Source organism: Mauremys reevesii, linkage group 3 (assembly GCF_016161935.1).
Source record: "Mauremys reevesii isolate NIE-2019 linkage group 3, ASM1616193v1, whole genome shotgun sequence".
NCBI lineage: Eukaryota > Metazoa > Chordata > Testudines > Geoemydidae > Mauremys > Mauremys reevesii.
In genome coordinates, this window is record NC_052625.1 from 162681801 (window position 1) to 162698404 (window position 16604).

A 16604-nucleotide genomic window follows, 5' to 3' on the forward strand; every position below is an offset into this window, starting at 1 on the left:
TTAGAGAAACCTGAGACTTCAGTCTTAAGATAAATATTTCTTTGACATAGTTTAGTATGTCATGGCTGTGTTTAATTTTATGGGCACTGGAGACTTTATTTTCTGTGATACCTGTACTTATTAAAAAAAAAGGCAAAATGCATGAAAGAAAAAGGACAGAATTTGTTTCATACCCTTTTACCTTTTGGTGTATATCTTTATATGACATTTTTTTCTTATTTTTAAAATGCCCTTATAACAAAAATGTATGTAATGTTTTTATTTCCTAATGTGCTTATATAATAAAACTTTGGAAGTGCCCTGTTAAGTTTTAATACCAAATGTCATCTGCTGCCCTTTATCTATGATTAAAACTCTCACTAAAATTGATACCAAATATCAAGAGCAGTATAGGGCCCTGATCAATATTAGTATGCAAATTAGTGCTAATGAAGAAGCAGCATGTAATGTACATAACCTCTTTAATCAGTGTGTTATGTGCCAATCTCCAACCTCTTTGGATTTACATTTGTTTTAAATTGACATTGTCAGGTAGTTTAGACACAAAATGTAGGAGTTTCTTTAATGCCAGTTTAACTCTTTGGGAATCAGGACCCTAATATTAATATAAACATTTTCATTATTTTTTATTTTAGTTTCAATAGAGATAGGCTTTTTTTTTCTTCGGACTTAAAAGTTCCCCATCTAGCATTTGCAACTCAGACATTGCAACACTGTGCAATTGTATGAGAGTCAGAAAGTGAAAATGAATAGAAACAAAAGCTGAAATTGATGCTGATTTATTTCCATTTTCCAATTGAGTGAAATATAAAAACTGTACACAGACAGACTAAATAAAGTCAAATTGGATTTTTTCATAACATTTTTGTTATAATTTCAGATTTTATAAGTAAAACAGATAAAGATACATATAAAGATTTAATTTTTAACATAACAGTATCCCTTTAAAAGGTGACACTATTGGGTTGTGTGTTGAACTGCAGGCTGTGCTTAAAAACTATGCATATCATCACCAGAAATCCTTGATGAACAAATGAGAGGTTTGATTTCTGTTAATTCGACATACTGCACTGGACTGTTTTTTATATAATTAAGCAAAATAGTGCTGTTTCTGGCTGTTTGAAAAAATGTTCTGGAAATTTGGTATGTGTGGTGTCAGGTTACCTAGCTAAGCTGTGCCATGTCAGTTTCAACATTTTGAATTAATTAACAGTGTTTCATTGTGCTTCTAAGCAAACCAGGTCCTCCACAATTAAAGAGTGCATTCTAATTTATATGATGTCATCACCAGCTAGTTTGTTATAGTTTGGTATGTTGAGTCTGGAGGTTCCTCCCACTGAAACAGCTCAGTCTGTTTCAGAGACAAGACAAATGGTAAAAGTGAAAAGATGACTTAAGAAGTTAAGTCATGTGGGGCAGAAAACATAAGGGGGTAGAGCTAAGAGGTCAGGCACCTACTAATGCTTGGCTAGAGTAATACTCTGAGAACGAATGGGATAGTAGCAGATGTTGCCTAAAGAAAAAAAAGGGTGTTTCTTTAAGCTCGGTGTTGGGAGGATGCCTGTCAGTTCGTAAGAAACCAGGGAGAGCTGGAAAGCTTATCAGCTACACTGGATGGTACATGCAAGCGTTCATTGTTGGATTTCCTTTTATGCCTTCTTCTCTACAGCTGCACTTCAAAATGAAGAGAAAACGGTGACCACAGTCTGCCAACTACGGTTTATAGTTAAGTCGTGCTGAATTTTAAACGGAACATAAATCTGCTGTGCCTTAGGAAAAGAAATGTTGTAGTTATTCTGCGCTGCAGTTGCCTTAAACAGGATAACAACTTTCCAGGAGGATATTTTGAAAATGAATAAGAAAAAGTTGCTTTTCTAATTACTAGTTTAAAGGGCTGTTTGATTGCATTCGCCTGACTACCTAGAAAACTGTTTTCCTTTGGAACTTCTGAATACGCCACAAAGAAGCTTAGTACAAGAAGAAAATACACCGCCTTTCAGATTAAGGTTATTTATAGCTACTGCCAAAAAAAGTAAAGGACTGTTTTACTATTCTTACTATTCTGGATTTAACTTATTTTTCCCTGAAGTTTTTCTTGGTGCCTTGGTCTAAACTGTACACAGCTACTGTGGGATCTTTCTTTTGAAGCTTCTGTACCATGTCTCATTTATAAAAGGAGATGGAATTCTGCAAACCATTTAAATGGATTACAGTTAATCGGTCACCTACAGAAGATAATGTGCTGCCTACTATAATGCTTATTCATTTGGAAGGCTTAATCTGGAGATTTAAGAGACAAATTTTGACCTGCAAAAAGAAATGGAACATTCTGTGGAATGTTATGCGTATTTGAAACACTGTTGGGTTTTTGCTTTGTTTTGTTGTTATATTGACAGACTTCTGCTCCTTACTTACAAAAGCACTTTATATTTTAGGAATAAATATTAAATAAATCACAGCCTTGTAAAGTTATAGTTGCTTTTGCACTGATTATGACCTTAACCACCTCATAAATTATGACATAGATTTTGTATATGTGCTAAAGGCAAGTTGTCTGTAGTTGTTCAGTTCAATAATGTTTTTCATGTTTTTCATTATATGTCACACTTCCTGAAAGCAGAGGCATAGTAGTATATTTCTGTAAATACTTTCAAAATGGGGAAGCCGCTTAGCAGGCCAGACTGTTTACGTCAGAATCCTCCTTGTGTAGGGAAGGGTGAAGAAGATGAAGATCTAAATATTGAAGACTGTTACGTTCCTCAGAGGTCAATCTATGACACAGTGAGACTGAATGAACAGATTGATTCAGGCTCCAAAGGCAGCCTCTCCTCAAGACATTTCACAGATCGGACTTTACCATATAGTCATAGAACACTGGATATTAGTACTTTGTGCCCCAATGGTGCCCTTACTTCTTCCAGTGTATTTGAGCTCAGAGGTCGCGAAGTTAACAAATTAGATGAAAAAATGATATTTGATGCACTTAAACTGAACAGTGATATAATTCGAACGGCTGGATTACCCAAAACAAAATCTCACACAGAAAAGAAAGAACATAGGAGATCATGGAGAATGTTTGTTCCACCCAATTTTGCAGACTGTGCAAATAAAAGTGAATGCTCATTTGTTGAAACTGCTGATAGATCAGATATAGCAAAAGCAGGCAAGTGCAAATGGGGCACTAATTCCCTCACCTCAGAAGAGGATGACTCTGGTCTATGCAGCCCTCCAACAGAAAGAGAAGAAAAACAAGACCCATTATTAGCAGGAGAGCAAAGTCAAGTCAGAAGTATATCTTCTGCAGAATATATCCATGCAGTAGGTCAATTTAGACAATTTTTTCCTGCTATTTCCAGTAGTGAACAGCACATCCCATTGCTTGATTGTAGTAGTGCCCCTATTGAAGAGAGCTGCAGATGGACTTTACATGATGTTTCACAAACAGAAAAAATAGTGCAAAGTAGTCCTCAGAAATGTGAAAATGAGGAGACAGGGACCAAATGTTGTTACTCGCAGAGTTCTTTGAAAGAGGACATCGTATCAGATGCAGAACATCTCCAAGGTCATGGAGAAAACCATTTTACCACAGACAAAGGAAAAGTGGGAAATGAGTTTGAAGTTGAAGAAATGAAAACACATGTCACCATGATAGAGGGGGATGAAGCACCTCAGCATTTAGGCATGTTTTATGCAAGTATTGCTGTTAATGCTAGCGACACAGATTTAGCAAAATATGAGATTTTGTCTGATGCAGAGGAATCTAATATAACACATACAGATTCAATGGAAACAACATTTTCTGCTCAGGAACAGGAGTTAGATAATACCATAAACTGTCTACAAGCTAACCCAATGAGAATGAAAAGAAATGTCTGGACTACAGGAACCCACATAGAAACCTTGGATACAGTCTGCAATGGTCTATTGTCTAATAAGGTAATTCAAAACAAAAGGGTCTTGGAATCATTGCAGCAAAGGCCAAAAACTGTTTGTTTTGTTATCATCAAAGTGACTGGCAGAGTTTTATAAAGTATTATTGCATCTAGAATTTTATTTTTCATTTACTAAGAAAATCTGGTTACTACCATAATTTGCCTAGCACATTACAAGATGTCAGAAACTGATGAGATGCTCGCTTTAGTAAAAGAATGAGGGGCAGTTTCTGACAGGGCTGATTTCTTCCAGCTGTTTGGTGCATGGCTATTATTGTCCAGATGGTGTTTGTTACTCTTCATTTGGAATGCTTCCACTGTGCACTGATGTTACCATTCAGTTTTTACACAAATTGTGGTAAAAGGCAATGCCATTCAGTGACAGTTCTGCCTGATTTATTCAGCTTGACCAGTCTTACTCATAAAGGTACAAATAACGGTATCAGATTATTGTGGTTTCCAAAGTACATAGATTGAAGATTTGTTGCATGTACTGAAGCCCTTTTTCCCGAAGCTGAGTGCCAAAAAGTGGATCTGAAGTTACAGTAGTGTTTTACAAGCACAAGATCTTATAACATTTTCTGAGTGGTGGATGAGGAGAGAAAGTAAAGAGTAAAGCTTTGTAATAAGTAAGGGGTGTTTATCAAGTCTGTAATCTTTTTCTGCCCACTCTGCTTGATGTTTGAAGTATTTCAGGGTTTGTTGCTGAACCGTTCTGGTAAATTACCCTCAAAGATCATTTTAATTTATTTTAAGTTTATACATTGTTTACAAAGAGATGTTTTTAAAGGACAAGTTAGGGCAAAAGGCTCAGCCATCAGTTGTACTGTATTGCCTTTGAAAGATAAGGAGTTTTGGAATATAAAGGAGGTCCTTGTTATATATATCTATAGTGGTTATCCCAAAGTAGGAAGAAATGCTTGCTACTTTCCTTATTTCGCAGTAAAAGGGAACAGCGAGCTTGTTGCTAGTTGTAAATATTCACCAAACTGCTGTACAAAGTTTGTAGTTTGCTTGCCATTGTGATTAAGGTCTTGGAAGGTGAGTGTCTTGGAAGGGTTACCGACTGTCTGGTATTGGACCGACCTGGCCGATTTTTTTTATGGATTTGCCAGTTGCCAGAAAAATAACTTAATCTGCCGGGGGGTTTTTATAATTTAATCTGCCCTGGGTCTAAAGATTTGCATTCTAACCACAATACACTGGGATATCTAATATTAAAAGTTTCTGTGTCCAGCTAAAGATGCTGCAGTGCTCCCACTTCACAGTTTAAGTGATAACAGATCAAAACTGTTAAAAATACAGCAGCTGTCTGCACACCAACACGCAAGCGCATCCTGCATGTGCGCGAGAGAGAGTTTGTGTCATGGGAGAGTGAGGATATGTGCAATGTTGTCAATCTTATCTATACGTGTTATATCTCTAGATACTATATAAGTGGCTGTTGAAGGGAGGGGGCGATCTTGGAGTTGCCTAGTGGTTGAGGTTGCGTTGGGCTTGCTTGTGTGAGTGGGGGGTAATACCACGGTTTCTGCATTTCAACCCTAGGTATGCATACACCCCAGTGCTTTCTTGCAGATGCTCAGTGTATTTTCTGCAGCCTCTACAGTGGCATTTCAAGCACATAGAAATTTGCTCCGCCACGTGATATTTGTGTCTTTAAAACACATAATTCACCGTGGGGTTCTTAGTGCCAGAAAAGGAGAGTAACTGGTATGCTGAAAGAGCTTCCTGCTCTTCAGGAAGCTGAAGAAGGTTGCTTTGAAAGCACTAAACCTAAAACAAAACTGTTGCTGAATGCCACTATAGAAGGATTTAGGGTCAAAAGTTGAGCATTCTTTACCATTGTTTGTTCTTCTGTTATTTTTCACTTGTCTATGTAATTAATTCGGGGGCTTTAGGCCAGTTTCTGAACTCATTGACACTGGAGTCACTTCAGAGTAATTCAACTGAAATAAATTGAGTTAGCCTGAATTTACACTGGGTATTACTATGATAATAGTCTGGTTCTGCAAAGCTTAAATACAATCATAGACAATAGAACTGAGAGAACTACTTAGAGCCCATGCAATCTGCAGAACTGTCCTATATAATAATTACGGCTACATTTTAGTCACAGGTATTTTTAGTAAAAGTCAGGGACAGGTCACGGGCAATAAACAAAAATTCACAGCCCATGACCTGTCCATGGCTTTTATTAAAAATACCCGTGAATAAAACTTGGGGCGGGGGGGGGGTATGCTGCCTGGTGTCCCTGTGCACTGCCTTCGCCTGCAGGCACTGCCCCTGCAGTTCCCATTGGCTGTGGTTCCCGGCCAATGGGAACTGCGAAGCCAGCACTCTGGGTGGAGTCAGAGGGGACGGGGATGGTGGCCCAAGACTGCCCCAGCAGTGGTCAGTGCACCTGGCGCAGGGGCTGCCCGAGCTGCCTCTGAGCAGGTGCACCAGCCACTGCAGAAGTCACGGGAAGAGTTTGAGTGCCTGAGGGGGTTCCAAGCTGGGACAGGGGGTTGGGGCAGGGGAGGGGGATTTGGGGTGTGGGCTCCGGTCGGTGCTGACCTCAGGTGGCCCTGGCATTTCCTGGGGACAGAGGAAGTCCGCGCGGCTCCCAGGAAGTGGCAGCATGTCCTTCCTGCTCCTACGCGGAGGGGCTGCCAGGGGAGCTCTGTGCGCTGCCCCCACACCTAGCGGCGGCTCCACAGCTCCCATTGGCTTCAGCATTCCCAGCTAATGGGAGCTGTGGAGCTGGCACTGGGGGCAGCGTGTGGAGCCCTGCTGGCCGCCCCTCCGGCTAGGAGCCAGAGGGACATGCTGCCACTTCCCAGAAACTGCGCTGAGCCACTGGGCACTAAGCCTGCCTGTCCCGCTGCAGCCAACCAGACTTTTAGCAGCCTGTTCAACTGTGCTGACTGGAGCTGCCAGGGTCCCTTTTTGTCTGGGCGTTCCAGTCAAATACCAGACACCTGTCAATCCTAATTATGCTTCATGAAGGCAGGCACGTTTGCACTGTGGAAATTGCACTATTTATACCAGGGCTGAATTTGTCCCAGTATCCCAGCTGCAATCACACCAGGGTGATTGCTCACATCCTAGTTTTACATGAAATCACCTTCTAAACAAAATACAGCATTTGATTTTTAGAGGTAGAGTACTATAGTTGTTTGGTTGGTGGTGTACTTGTCAACGTATATTTTTTTCAACTTTAACGGCATTTATTGTTTTTAGGATTTTCTTTACGTCACTAAATATCATTTCATTTTAATAATGCTATATAGCTATATGTTAATTTTCAGGACTAAGATTTTACTCCCAATATCCACATCACAGTTGCTTATGTTCCACGTGTTATCAAACAATGGGTCAGATGTGCCTTTGGTTTTCCACCTGCAGGTATTCCAGAAAGAAGAGATTGAACCACTGCAAGTTAAACAACAGGAGGTAAATTGGTTAGGCCAAGGCCTTATTCAAAGTGCTGCTAAAAATGCTAGCACCGAGAACCTTGAGCATGACCTTGAAGATGTTAACACCCGATGGAAGACTCTCAATAAGAAGGTTATTATTTTGTATATTCGCAAAATCAATTTTTGCCTTCCTTGTTTAGTATTTTCCCCTATTTATTTGGTGTCATCTTTCAAAATACAGGACATTAAAATATGTTCATGATGGTCATGGATTCTGTTACCTTAACACAGTAACTTTCTTTGTAATTTTCTTAAAAATATTTGTGTCAATAGCTGCCAAAGTATGGTTGTCATTTCTACAGTTCTGTCCATTTTTCTGTAGGCTTATTCCTGGCATTCTTAGCCAGCAAAGGTTCCCTCAGGACTCTTTGCTCCCCTCTGCATATGCAGAGCAGGGAGGCGTTTAATAGCTCAAGTTGTGTGGAGAAGGGATGGAGGTGAGACACATATATGGGAAAGGTAGCTACATGTTTTTTTCTCAACCATGTTGTAGTCACTTCTCTCTCTCTCTCTCTCCTTCATCCACTGTGATTCTTTCTGTATTCACATTCACCATGGTATCAGAGAGTCTCGTCTATCATGTTTGTATTCACCATGGTTTCTGAGCATTTTCCATTAGTGCACTAAGCGGCAATAGGGCTCAGCTATGTGTTGTCAATGGCATGTTCCCTTTAATGCACATAAGGGTTTATGGCGCTTTAAGCATTGCAAGTTACCCCTACTCAGAGGAGCAACTTCCCCCTTGGGTCATTCCTATGCCATGAAAGGTTCTTGGACTGCAGGTGAGGATGGGATGTGGGAGGCAGGGTAGGTGCTGATTGTCACAGGTTCCACCTCGCAGGAGCATCGATGCAGTGGAGCAACAGATGTCCATGGTTCATGGATATGTTTTCTACTTCCATGCCTTTTAAACTATGAAGGGAGCATTGTCTCTAATGTGGAGTGCAATTTGGGGTCCTTGGCTGAGTCCTGTTACAAGGAAGCCCTTGTAAGTAAAATATGCAGTTCCTAGAGGCATGTTTCACACCACTGTATCTCACCGTAGTATCACTGTAGAACATAACTGTACAACACAGGAGTATTATTTCTACTGCATCATTGGAATAATATAGTTTACTGGGAATCAACCTCATTCCTTTAAATGGAAGACCACAGCCTAAGAGATAAGTGCTCTAGTTCATAACTACAGTGGTGGAATTTTAAAATGATGAATGTGAATTAACTTCTACACAATGATGAAGAGGTATAAAAATGAAAATACACTACAGTAAAAAAGAGAGCCATTCTGCAAGCTTTAGTTAATTGGCAGAAGTAGGAGGGGGAAAAAGGAAAAGTGAGTAATACTCTCTCTGTCTTTCTTTCAGGTGGCTCAACGAGCTGCTCAGCTGCAAGAAGCTCTTCTTCGCTGTGGAAGGTTCCAGGATGCCCTTGAATCTCTGCTTAGCTGGCTCATTGATACAGAAGATCTAGTGGCCAATCAGAAGCCCCCATCTGCGGAGTTCAAAGTTGTGAAGGCCCAGATACAGGAACAGAAAGTAAGTAAAACTTATTACTGTAGATTCAGATTTTCTCTCTGCTTCAGTGATGATAATGAATCCCCAATCTTCACTGAAGCAGAAAATCTGCTCAAGTGTACTGTATTACAATCAAGTGTATTGAAGTATTTAATGCAGCTGTGCTTTCCATACTCATATCTTCTGGAATTATGTGGAGGGGTATGACATTTCATTGTAGAAACTGGGCTCTGATTCTCCTTCATCTGTACTTGGAAGCAAATGCAAAATCTAGCAAGTTTAAAACAAAAAGAATCAAGGCATTTTAGACACAAAGCAGGAGATAAAAATCAATGTTTGGTTAATGGAGAAGTAGAAAATGAGAAGGGATAGACTTTTCATTTTAATATTTGGAAAATGGTGTTACAAACAGTGGAGATAACCACCCTAGACATGAGCAGCATGTAGTAAGCGCCTAAATCCCACTGTCTTTGCATCCTCAGCCAGAATGCTGGTGCCCCAATATTGGTCATCTCCAATATAGGCAATAGTATGTGCTGGTATAAGGAGGGCTCCAGGGATTATCATCTCTTCTAGAATTTTCGTAACTAGAGAAGAAGTGGGCATAATACAGCTCATGGACCAAACCACTGCGTGCAATTCTCCAATATGGCCCAAAGTCATTCTCATATTTAACATAGAGGCACAGTCTACAAAGCCCAAAGTTGCAGCATGCAGTAGAGCATTGTGTGCCTGTAGTACTGCAGAGACAGAGAGGTGGAGTCCCTCCAGCCAACAAAGGAGTGGTGGGAAAAGTAGAGAGATCATCAAGTTTTAGACAGAAATATGGAAGACTCTTGGGGGAGAAACTAATTTACTGGGTGATGTCAGTGAACCCAATTTTCAGGAATCCCAGACATGTGATCAATGGAAAATGTAACTGTGCATGATCAGAGCAGTTGAATTCCATTTTTTGACATAATTTTTCAGATAATAGTGTATTTTAAAGCATTTTTCAATTGTTACTGATTTAAATTTTTAGTTGCACAAACTTATGGGTTTTAAGCATTTTATTTCTATTTTTATAATTTATATGTTCACAGCTGTGTGAAACAGTGCTGGGGCAGACAATAATTAATGGCAGTAGATGTTGAGATTCAACAAGTTAAAGCTTTATAACTCATTAAAACACAAAATGCATCACTTGTCAAAATATACAAAGTAAACAATATCCTTAAATCAAACTGCAGTAAATTCTCAAGCAGCATTTTTCTTACTTTGCCTGTCCATAAATTTCAGTTATTATCAATGGAAATATGTTTTCATCTCTTTCGTATGTAGGGTGAAATCAACAGTTACAGGTAAACATCTAATCTTTCCAAGCCTATATATGTTATCTGCACTTTACTGAACCTCAGCAAACATGCAGTTTTTCTATAAATGCTCACACAAATTATAATAATAAACGCTCATTAGCAAATACAGTGGATGTTAAATGTGACATTTAAATGTGACATTTTCCCATATGTGTATGCACCAGTGATGGCTGCCACACATCACATAAAAACCAATCAATACACTCATGTACAGTGGAAGGTCTTTTGTGGGGCGAGGACTTGGTGGATGTCTGCCACTTTCAACGTGTAGAGAAACAACTAACTAGCTCAAGTCAGAATGAACTCTTTTTACAATATTGGTATTTTCATGATAATACAAGCATCTAATATTTCTTTGCAATTGTCCTTTTAAGCAGAGTGTGCATTTTTAACAAGATCTTGATGAATCTGCCTCCTTACATTTCCACAGCTGTGCGTTGATTCAGTTGTTTCCTAGCAATTTGATTTTCGATTGCTTTATCTCCAGCTTCTTCAAAGGTTACTGGATGACCGCAGACCTACCGTTGAGGTAAGCAAGCGAGAAGGGGAGAAAATTGCAGAGTCAGCAGAACCTGCTGATAAAGTGAAGATCTTGAAGCAGTTGAGTCTCCTGGATAGTAGATGGGATGCATTGCTCAGTAAAGCTGAAACAAGGTATTTGAAATTCTTTCATTCCTTTGAGAAATATGAGTTCAGCAGGGGATAGATAACTAGAAGCAGCATGTGGAACTTCATAATCTGAGACTTCATAAGCACTTTTTTTTTGTTGCTATGTCAAATTTATTGTGCCCTGATGATAATATATATAAAGCTGATTAGTAAGGAAAGCAAAGGAATATAGCTTGAACAGATCATTAGCTATTAAAAAAAAAGTTTTACTATCCTGAAAAGCTAAAATGAGATACTTTAGAAAGTAAAGTTAAAAAAGCTAAAATGAGATCAACTGCACATACATCTTCTGATTATCTGGAACACTACATCTGCATTAGTATAGGCAGAATTTAAATTCCTTGGTGGAGAAACCACATTCTCTCTGTTCTGTATGGCACAAAACATGCAATCAGCTCTCAATAAATAATGGTTTCTTAGAACTCTTAAGATCCTGAAATGTGGCTACAGAGGGAGAATATTGAACTTCTCATTTTCAAATCAGGGTTATCTGAAGAAATGGATTATTGGTCCAGATCCTGTGAGTTGCTGAGCTCCTTATGCAAGGGGCTGGGCTCCCTCAACTCCCAATAAAGTAAAAAAAATAGTGCCGCCATCATGCTCAGAGCTGTGCAGACAAAATAAGATGAGACAGTTCCTTCCCCGAACAACTTACAGTCGAATTCTAATATCATTACAAAATTCAGATACACATAACACTCTGGAAGACAAGTTAACATGAATAGTGTGTCTTTGGAGAGAGCAGTGTTTGAAGAGCTTTACTGAAGGTGTGTGCTTTCAGAGGGAAGATTTGAAAAGAGATCACTTGGTGCTTGAGAGGGTGAAGAGAAGGTGCTGTAAGCATGAGAGAGAGCATGGATGAAGGCACAAAACTGAGTGGGGAGACAGAGGCAAGGAAGGTGGTTGGGGAAGACTGAAAAGAGTGTAAATATATAATGTTATGCATTACAATGCCAAACAATGAAATGCTTTTATCTGTGTACTATATTATTGGGACTGAGATTCGGGCATTAAGTTTGTTTGGACTCCTCTGACACTCCCTAATCTTTCTAGCTGCCCCCATCTATCCCTATTGTTATTGAAGCCCTCATTTGTACACCCATAATAATAATAAATAATTAATAACTGGATTACTTAAAGAAATTAGTAGATTCAGTTAATAGGCTATTATACCATTCTGTGTTTAAAAAAAAAAACAAGGATCCATGACTCATTAACTGAAGTAAACGTTAATCTCATTTAATTTAATATTATCATACGAGTCTGGTGAAATTTATTTTCAAATCAAATTACAAGTCTGCCCAGTCCATCTGTTTAGAGACAGGTTCGTCTCCATAATTCTTTGATTACACTTCTGAAAACTAAAATGACAAAAGACACACTTCTTTTTCTTGGGAGGGAATAACCATTATTCATAACTGGCCCTTAATGTTTAACACAGGATGGATTTTTCTAAAGTCTTAAAAATAGAAACCACTAAAATAGTCTGCCTTGGGTGAAATTTATAGGCGACTAGGACTGAGAAAACTATTTTTGTAAGGGTGGAATAAAGAACAACAGAACAGAACCCCATTAAAAATGTTGGAAATATTGTCACCTTACGTTAGGGGAAAATTGGTATCTTTATATTAAGGTAAATCTGGCACTGACAAAAATGAGAGTTTTAAACCTGAACCAGGAGTGCAGGATTGGGGCTGTACAGTTCATACCACATCACTGAAAAGATATTTAAAGACTTACAGATTTACAGGTTGGAGTGAGCAAGATAACATGTCTTGATTCAGCAAAGTACTTCGGTATGTGCCTAACTTTAAGTGTATGTGTAAGTCCCATAGAAGACAATAGGATTTAAGCATGTGCTTAAAATTAAGCAGAAGTTTAAGTAGTTTTCTGAATAAAAATGAGCCCCTGTATTTAAGTGCTCTGCTTAATGGAGACTTAGGTTATTTTTAATCAAGTGCATATGAATGCAGTAAAATGTATTTTATTAACAAAAGATACCAAGTATTCGAATCTCTTGTTCAGCCAATATGATTTTTGGCGTCTTTCTTATTAATTGTACTTTTATATGGTTGTTGGTTTACATTGTTTTTCTTTCTGTACTGCGGACGTGTATCTGTTTCAGCTTGTGGCTGGCTTCTACAATAATGTGTAGAATGTTTTTTAGTGATGAGGGGCTGAAGAGTTTTATTGAATCTCTCACACGCACTTCATCGCAGAAATGACCTTTATCTTGGCATGTTTACAGGAATCGTCAGTTGGAAGGTATCTTAGTGGTAGCACAGCAATTCCACGAAACTTTAGAACCCCTGGTTGAGTGGCTGACCACCACTGAGAAAAGGCTTGCAAATTCTGAACCCATTGGAACACAAACTTCTAAACTGCAGCAGCAGATTTCTCAGCATAAAGTAAGATATAAACCAGACATTTGAGTCATTCATATGGGGAATTTTTTTTATGTGAGTTTGTGAAATACAGTAGAACTGGGATCTCTGGGGATTTTTTACCCATTAGTCCAATTTTGATACATTTTTATTTATAATTGACAATAAAACCATTACATTTCTGTTGTTCTATAGTTTCATTTGTATTTGCTTTTGTGTTTGTCCATTTTTATTTTCTGTCTTTCTCCATTATTTTAAAAACTTAATTTAGGCGTTAGAAGATGACATCATTACTCGCAATAAAAGTTTACATATGGCCATTAGCATTGGTCAGTCTCTTAAGGCTATGAGCTCCAGAGAGGATAAAGATATGGTGCAGGAAAAGCTAGATTCTTCCCAAGCCCGATATATTGAGATTCAAGAGAAGAGTAACAGCTGGTCTGAACTGCTCCAGCAAGCCTATTGCAATGCTCAGATTTTCGGGGAAGATGAAGTTGAATTGATGAACTGGCTAAATGAAGTACATGACAAACTGAGCAAATTGTCAGTCCAAGATTACAGGACAGATTCACTCATGAAACAACACGCTGACCTGCTGGTATTTTTATTTCTTTTCTGTTAAATTCATTTATTTATTTTATTTATTTTTTACTTTACATTTTATGTTCACCATTTATTTATTTCTCATTAATATATTTGATTTGAAAGGTGATACAGCTATTTAAACTAAAAATAACTTGATCTGTAACCTCAATGCTTACAAAAATGGCATCTTCTCGTAGGTGCTTCAGGAAGAGATTCTGCTCAGAAAACAAAATGTCGATCAGGCTATACAAAATGGCTTAGAGCTTCTCAAGCAAACAACAGGTGAGAGCTTTTAGGAAATTAATGATTCAGCAGCCTTTTCCTCATACTTGTAAGTGATTATGGGAAAAATAAGCTGAAGCTTGTAAATATTAGCCTTTAGTCACTGGCTAAGTTTATTCACTTCATTTAATTGTTTATTCTAATAACTATTGAAGTCACTGTACGTGTAAGTGAACATTGAAGTAAATGGAGATGCACCCATTTAGTCACACTGAGAATTTAGCCCTTGCTTTTTTTTTCTTTTGGTTGATGGAAAATTATTTTAGTGAACCTCCATTTTGTTCCTACTAGCAAGTTATGGACATCACTCATGATGTAGGACTATTTGGCATAGACATCACCTTTTCTCTATAGAAGCCCAGAAATGAAGGTAGTAGGCTACCTTTTACTGTTAGAGAGGCTGCATCCTTCAGATTAGAACTAGGACTGCGGGAAAGGTTGCATTCCAATTGCACACATGTCTGGTCTGCAGAGGAACATCTATCTAAATGTTCCAGTGCTCCAAGTATTTGAACTCTCAAAGACAGGAGGGAAAACCCTCCTCTGTTACCCAGTTAGAAGTTACGTTATGGGGTAAAATCTAAATATATTACAATAGGTTTGTTACAGGAGTCTCTCTCTGCATTTTGACCTTTGGGTGGTGTGTGTGTGTCTAATGATTGATAATTAGACTGAATGGTTCAAAGAATAATTCAAATTATCTTTGACCTATACAGTCTAGTTATCAATTAATTGTAATTAATAAATAAATTGTAAATTAGTACAGTGAAACCCTGCTATAACGTGATGTTTGGGGTCCAAAAAATTCCATTGCGATAAATGCGGGTCATGGTATAGTGGGGTTTCAAGCCGGTCAGTTTGTCAGTGGTCTCCAACGCGGTGCATTGATGTGCGCCGCCTCGTACCCCTTGTGCCCAGCAGGGGAGAGAAGTGGCAGCCCCGTGCCTGCCGGGGACAGAGAACTCTGAGGCTGCGGGCGCCGGTGCTCTCTGTCCCCGGCAGGCACGGGGCCGCGGCTTCTCTCCGGCTTCAAGAGGAGCCATGGCCCCGTGCCTGCTGGGGACAGAGAGCACCGGCACCCGCAGCCTCGGAGTTCTCTGTCCCTGGCAGGCACGGGGCCACGGCTTCTCTCCCATGCTGGGCACTAGGTGGGGGTACATCAATGTCCCGGCGGGCGCCATGACGTTGGGGACCACTGGTATTAGGCTTTAAAGGGGAGCCAACTTATGATCGCGTTATATGCGATTTCGCATTATGGCGGGGCATTATGGCGTTATTGCGAGGTTTGAGTGTAATGTAAATACCATTTGGTATTTTGCAGCTGCATTCTTTCACTTTTGTTGATACATTTCATAACCTGTGCCAACCTGTATAAAAATGAATGTAAATTTAAGGAGGTTTTTATATAGTCTGTGTTTGGGTAAAAAGTATGTAAATTTTAATATTTGCCTTTTAAAGAAAAAGAGAACAAGAACCAATTTTTATATCTCCAAAGAATAACACTAGAGATGGGCCCAATCCTCAAAGCTTGGGTCCAGATCTCCAGTTGTCCAGAGTTTGGACTGGTAAGATTAAAAACGACAGATCCAGAGTTGGTGTAAATTGCCATAGCTCCACTGGCTTCACTGGACAATTCACACCATTCTCTGATCTGTCCCTGGGTCTTGTTTGGGTCAATCTGCACATAAGAAACTAAAAATGTATTAGTTATTATTGACGTTTTTTGTTTTGTATTGATTTTTTTTTTACATTCATGTGAAATAACATCCCTTTGAAATTTTAGGTGATGAAGTTGTAATAATTCAAGATAAATTGGAAGGCATTAAAGCAAGGTACAAAGATATTACTAAATTGAGTTCTGATGTATCCAAGACTTTAGAGCAAGCTCTGCAGCTTGCAGGTCAACTGCAGTCCACTCATGAGGAACTCTGCATATGGCTTGACAAAGTGGAGGTGGAATTACTTTCATATGATGCTCAGATCCCCAAGGGAGAAGAATTAAGCGCAGTACAAGAAAGACAAAAAGTATGTTCTAAAAGCTGTAAACTGTATACATTGCTTTGTTATTTTTCATGTAAAGATTTGAACTAGTTAAGTAGGTTAGCTTCTATTTGGCTGGAGGATGTCTAGCAAATGATCATAATTTGGCACCAAATCAGCTCTCTGACTAGGAATAAAACAGTAAAGAATCACAATCTCTTTCTAGCAGTCACTGATGAGATTTGGCTGAGGTTTATTATTAGTGCAACAGGAGAAGAGCTACATTTTATTCTAGTTCAGTAAGCTACCGATCCCTGGGAAAACTCTTAAATTGTCAGACCAAGTTATTTTTGTTCCTTAGTTGTGTCACAGACAAAAAAAAACCAACACCTTAAGGTAAGAAAAGAGCCTGTATTTAAGATACAGTATCAATTTTAGGCTA

The 16604-nt window shown here is 38.9% G+C and overlaps 1 protein-coding gene across 8 annotated transcripts in view; it reads left to right on the forward strand.

Annotated features, from left to right (window-relative positions):
• Positions 1-16604, forward strand: part of DST (dystonin) — a 436076-nt gene that overhangs the window by 342318 nt on the left and 77154 nt on the right. For 7 of the 8 annotated variants that reach the window (XM_039528295.1, XM_039528296.1, XM_039528297.1 and 4 more), the window contains 7 exons: positions 7323-7484; positions 8758-8928; positions 10750-10916; positions 13180-13339; positions 13587-13913; positions 14098-14182; positions 15966-16207. In XM_039528295.1, the coding sequence (XP_039384229.1) occupies positions 7323-7484; positions 8758-8928; positions 10750-10916; positions 13180-13339; positions 13587-13913; positions 14098-14182; positions 15966-16207 (1314 nt within the window). The remainder of the gene's footprint in view (positions 1-7322; positions 7485-8757; positions 8929-10749; positions 10917-13179; positions 13340-13586; positions 13914-14097; positions 14183-15965; positions 16208-16604) is intronic. The other variant, XM_039528299.1, reaches the window with a different exon arrangement.